Source organism: Myotis davidii, unplaced genomic scaffold (genome assembly GCF_000327345.1).
Source record: "Myotis davidii unplaced genomic scaffold, ASM32734v1 scaffold430, whole genome shotgun sequence".
NCBI classification, from domain to species: domain Eukaryota; kingdom Metazoa; phylum Chordata; class Mammalia; order Chiroptera; family Vespertilionidae; genus Myotis; species Myotis davidii.
Window position 1 is genome coordinate 1,079,032 of NW_006285247.1, and position 5,788 is coordinate 1,084,819.

At 48.8% G+C, this 5,788-nt stretch overlaps 1 protein-coding gene across 2 annotated transcripts in view; it reads left to right on the forward strand.

Annotated features, from left to right (window-relative positions):
- The window catches only part of ME3 (malic enzyme 3, NADP(+)-dependent, mitochondrial), a 181,708-nt gene that overhangs the window by 124,106 nt on the left and 51,814 nt on the right, over positions 1–5,788 (forward strand). For both annotated transcript variants that reach the window (XM_006755871.2, XM_006755872.2), the window contains exon 5: positions 1,288–1,449. In XM_006755871.2, the coding sequence (XP_006755934.1) occupies positions 1,288–1,449 (162 nt within the window). The remainder of the gene's footprint in view (positions 1–1,287; positions 1,450–5,788) is intronic.

A 5,788-nucleotide genomic window follows, 5' to 3' on the forward strand; every position in this document is an offset into this window, starting at 1 on the left:
GTTTGATTCTTGCCTGACTTTCCATTCTTTCTTTTCATGCCCTGAACCCCTACACACACAGCCTACATCCCCCCACCTCTACCCTGGATCTCAATTTCCTTTTATATCAAATGCCTTTCTCCCAACCACACCCTTGATGGACAGTCTCCACCTGTTCAGTGTCTGGTACATGTGTCCCCTCATCTCTGCTGCCTTTGTCCTATTCTGCTGTGCTCACACTTTCCTCCCAGAGTCATAATTATAAATGTACATGTTCCATCTCTCTTTGGGCCCCTTCGTTCTTCAGGGCTGGGCTCATGCAAACTTGTTTTCACAGATGAGCAACTAAAGCTCCTTCCCCCAGGATCTGGCACTGTGTCTTATGCAAAGTAGGTGCTTCATAAATATGTATTAAAGGGACGAATAAATAAATATCCATCATCATAATATAATGATTTCCATCCTCTGCTTCATCAGCATCTGTTCATTCACAGTAGGTGGGCCTTGAACTAGCACTATGTCTACGACCTGGTATCCCTTCAGTGATTATTTGCCTAAACACAAAGGCAAATCCCAGTACAGCTTGAGTACCATCCTGGTTTGCTGTGAAATAGTGATCCCAGCAGATGTCACGGGAGCTCTGTCCTTTGCACACTGGATTTATCACACTCCAGAGGAGGGTCTCTAAACCCTAGGGCCGTGGTCAGCAAACTACAGCTCACAAGCCACATGCTGCTCTTTGGCCCCTTGAGTGTGGCTCTTCCTAAGCCTTGGGAGTACCCTAATTAAGTTAATAACAATGTACCTACCTATATAGTTTAAGTTTAAAAAATTTGGCTCTCAAAAGAAATTTCAATCGTTGTACTGTTGATATTTGGCTCTGTTGACTGAAGAGTTTGGCAACCACTGCCCTAGGGTTGTAGCAGCAACATGAACACTTGTTTTTCATTATCTCCTTTGCTCATGTCCTTCCCTCCCTGCCCCTCAAATCTCAAGCTGAGCCTGTCTGCCTGGTTTCTTTGAGGGAGAGAGTGACTAGATGTGTTTTCCCTCCAGCTGTTTCTGCAGCCCCCACCCCAACCTCTGAATGCAAGACAGGTGTCTTTCTGTCATCTTCTCAGTGGGGTTCCTCACCAGCCTGCCACCTGCAGCTGAAGGGAGCTTTGGCCTCATCCCAGACAAGCTGTTCCATCCCCAGCAGAGTCTGCGGGCATCAGCTGTCAGCCTGACATGCCAGAGCTGTCAAGACCAGCACTTGGTCACAGGAGGCTCTGCCGGTGATTGATGGTATCCTGCTTTGTTTCTCAGGCCGTGGTGGTGACTGATGGGGAGCGGATCCTGGGCTTAGGAGACCTGGGCTGCTACGGCATGGGCATCCCTGTGGGCAAGCTGGCCCTGTACACGGCGTGCGGAGGGGTCAACCCACAGCAGTGCCTCCCTGTCCTGCTGGACGTCGGCACCAACAACGAGGTAACATGCTACGTGGGCAGGAGATCGGGGGCCAGAAGGCGGCAGCTGGGATGGGGGTGGGGAGCACCTTTGTGGGGCAGTTGTATCTACAAAGCATCAGGCCATTTCTTTGCTGGGTCCCCTTTGCCAGGGCACTGTCTCTACACAGCTGTGGGGTGGAAACCATCCTCCTCCCTGCTGCCCACCCCACCCTCCCAGCCCTTCTTCCCTCAGCCACTGCTGGGTCTTCCTGCTCCTCTGCCTCCTGAGACCTTCCATGATGACCCCTGTTTGGGCTTCCCCTGCTTCCTTTCTCCATGATCCCAGGCAGCCTCCACACCCTCAGGCTTCTCTCTCGTCCATTAGTGAAGAGGCCACTGATGGAAGTGGCTGCAGGCTGGGTGTTTTCAGCATTTTAGAGGCGAGCTTCCTCAGTGAAAGGGTTAAAACTCAACACTCCAGGGCCAAGGCCTGGACCAGATAACTAAGGGTCCTGTAAACCCAGGGGGAGAAACTGACCCAGGCTGTGGGTGAGATCCACCTACTGGGCCCCAGGTAGTTTAGGATTTAAGCAGCTGGGAGTACCACCACCCTGGGATATGGGCTTTGTGCGTACCTGTGGTCTCAGCTCTGTCTCTGTCAGTGAACGTGAAGAAATATCCAAGAATTCCTTCCTAAGGACATTAATCTCTGAGTTTAAAATGAGGGCATGTTCATATTTTTTAAATTGAGAAAACCCAAAGAAGTATTAAAATAATATATCAGTCACGCAACCAACACCAATCATTGCTTACAGTTTGGTCATTTCCTTCTAACCTTTTCTCCTCAAGACATTTATAAAAGCAAATTTGGGATTTTGTTGCACAGACAGGTCTATATCCCGCTTTTTAAAATGTAATGTCATTCATCAGCTTTCTCCGAGGTCATTAGTCATTCTTCCACAAGGTCATTGGCAGAGCTGCCAGCTGTCCCATAATTTGCATAGGAAACCCTCCACTGTGGGATGCTTAGGTGGTTTCTGATCTTCTTGCTGATGTAATTGTGCTCCGATACCCATTTTTGCAGCTCAGTCTGTTTCCATCTCTGAGTTTCTCCTAAAGACAAATTCCTGGAAATGGAAATATTGAAGCAAAGGGAATGGTCACTTTTTAGATTCTCGACTCATATTGTCAAATAGGTTTTATTTATATGCATTCTGCGATGACCTCTCTCAAGAAACCTTGCCTTGACTTCGCATGGTCTCCTCCTCCCTGGACACTACACGTCCCTGCTTCTGAACAGAATGAGCGCTGTAGCTCATGAGGAATGATGCTTATTCAGGCTTCATCCACAGATACCATCCATGAGTGGACAGGGGCAGACGTTGCTTCAGAGCTGGGAAATCATGGGAGCAGGAGGCAGGGCAAGGGGAGGGGGAGAAGTACTGAACTGGGAGGCAGGGATGCTGGGCTCAGTATCCCTGGCAGTTGGGTGAGTCCCTGTTCAAATCTAGACTTGATTCCCCTTCTGGTACAAGAAGGAACAGGAACAGGAGTTTTCTGTGTGTTCTTCCACCCCTAAAGCTCTTCTCCATATGTCTCCCCACCAGCCTAGGAGACAGGAGGCGGATGGTGGCGCGAGATTTAGAGTTGCTCATCAACAACAGCCTTCAAGGTTGGCTCTGCCCTGTGGTTCCCTCTCCGGAGCCATATGCCTGGGTTTTACTGAAATTGTCCCTCAGCCACAAGGAACATGTGTGAAACCATCCATGCATGTAACACACTTTGTTTCAGTGACTATTCGCATCTGACACCTCCTGCTGTGCTGCAGCTGGGTTTAATATAGACCTTCACTCTCTGTCTCCTAAAAACTAGCTCTCGGCACAAAAAAAAAAAAATGGGACCATTGCATCCCCCAGAAGCGTATTGGTGGCCTCTAGCAGATGCATTAAGATCCTTTGTCGTTACCCGGCCGGTTTGGCTCAATGCTTGAGCGTTGACCCATGAACCAAAAGGTCACTGGTTCGATTCCAGGTCAAAGCACAGGCCCAGGGTGCAGGCTCTATCCCCAGGAGGGAGCATGCAGAAGGCAGCCAATGGTTCTCTCTCATTGATGTTTCTATTCCTCTATCCCTCCCCCTTTCTCTCTCTCTCAAATCAGTGAAAACATATTTTTTAAAAAATGTCTTTTGGCGTTGACGGTCCAGCTCCCAGCAATGATGTGCTGAAGTTTAGAGCAGGCCCCAACCTGTAACAAACTCAGCAGAAAAGATAGCAGGACCCCATGAGTAACCATGGCCGTGCCGTGTGCACAGACCACCCCGCTTAAGCCTGACAATAACCCTGTGAGTAGAACCTCCATTATTGCCCTCTTTTTACACAGTAGGGGAAACTGAGGCCCAGAGAAGCTCGGCTAAAAGCAGCCAGGCTGGGATCCTCGTCCACACCACACCACCTGCCTGGGTTCCTGTTGCTTTGTAACTAAAGGTCATTTTTTGATTTTTAGAGTTTTTATTACTAAAGTTGCTTTAAAATCTTTATTTAAAAAAAAAAGAAAAGGGAAGTGGCATTTCTCCCACAACGCTCCATCTCATCTTTGTCTATGCATAGACAGTGGGGCCTTGACTTACAAGTTTAATTCTTTCCGAGACCAAGCTCGTTAACTCAAATTACTCTGTCAACTCAGTGCAAAAAATCGGCGGAGAGACAGCTGGTATCTCAAAAAACTCGTTAGTCGGGACACTCGTAAGTCAAGGCCCCACTGTACTGTACACAGATGTAGTTATTACCTGATTGTAATCATAATGTGCCCATGATTTTGTCCTAGATTTTTCAGTGAAGATTATTCTGGGAATACCTTCTCTTTATTGAACAAGTTAAATTTATTTATTGACTTTGACATTTATTTATCTATTAAATGTATTTATTGAGTGTTTAGTCGGTGTCAGGCAGTCTGCTGGGCATGAGGGAGACGGATGAGAGCCAGGCGTGGGTGGAATACCTCCTTGTCAGTGTTTCAACATTGACACCTAATGGATCATTTTCATAGCTAATGTGCCACATCTGCTCAAAGTGTCTGCTTCTCCCCCTGCGGCTTCAGGCCTCTGAATCACCTCTTCCTGGTTGTGGAAGGGAGAGAGCTCCCCCAGGCCTGCTCCCTCCTATCGGAAGGAACCAGAGTGTTCCCCAGCTGAGAGGAGGAGCACAGCCTGGTCCGTCCTTGCAACACCTAGAGAAAGAGCTGTTCCCACCCAGGCCACGGGGACCAACACCAGCACCTGCGGTGCGCCAGGCATAGTTCTAGGGATTACGTATCTTCATCTCTTTTAATTTTTACAACAGCTATAGGAGATATGGTTCTCCCTGTTTTACAGATGAGAAAACTGAGACAAACCTGTTAACTACTCACCCCAGGTCTCACAGCTCCTAGTGTCAGACCTGGGATTTGAACCCGGGTCTCTGGCTGCAGAGCAGCCTTGTCTGCTATGGCATGCTGCTCAGAGAAGCCAGGTTACAGGCTAGGAAGAGAAGACTGGGAGGGTAGGGGGTCCACAGACCCTCAGGATCAAGTCAGGATGACTCATGCTATTCCCATGGTCTCCCACCCCCACCCCCACTCCCAAAAAAAGGTGAACCCCCATCAAACCTTCTTCGATAAACTCAGGACACAAAAATCCAGAATCACCAAGTGACCACCATTGGGAAGATGGTGACTTATCTCTTTTCAAATGGATGTATTGTGTGATCTCTCACACTACAGTTCTTATTTAGGAAATGAATCAATTTGCAAGATTTTCCCGCCCAGAAGTCTTGGGGCACATCCCTCCCGCAGAGCAAGCCGGAGCAATATGTCAGTGCGGGGAGGGTGCTGTGTGACGGTGTGTAGTGTCGGAACAACTGGACCATCTGTGTGTGTGTCTCTGTAAAACCTCCTGGGGCCACAGGAGCTCTCGAGTCAGAGAAAACACCCCCGGGCTTCCTGTTGAAGGAAAACATCTGGGTCCGCAGTCCTGAAACTCTGAGTCACTTTTACCTGACACATGCAGAAGGTTTGGAAAAACAAATATGTGAGGCAGTGAGAAGAGACATGTGACTACTGTCCAACCGGGTAGGGGGAGGGAACCCCAGTCAGGCAGTGCACCTGCTCTCGGCTCTCCCGCATGGCTGTGTGCAGACTGGGGTGTGCATTTTGCTTCAACCACACACAGCAGAGCCACAGACAGTCTGTGTTAGAAGAGACCTGACATACTTCTAATTCAGCCCCATCATTTCATATGGGAAAAGAGGTCCCAGAGCAGAAATGGCTTCCACTGTACTTGAGTCCAAGCCCCCAGTCCTCATCCTGCTCTGAGCTAAGGGTTCTATGGGGCAATCTGGGGCGG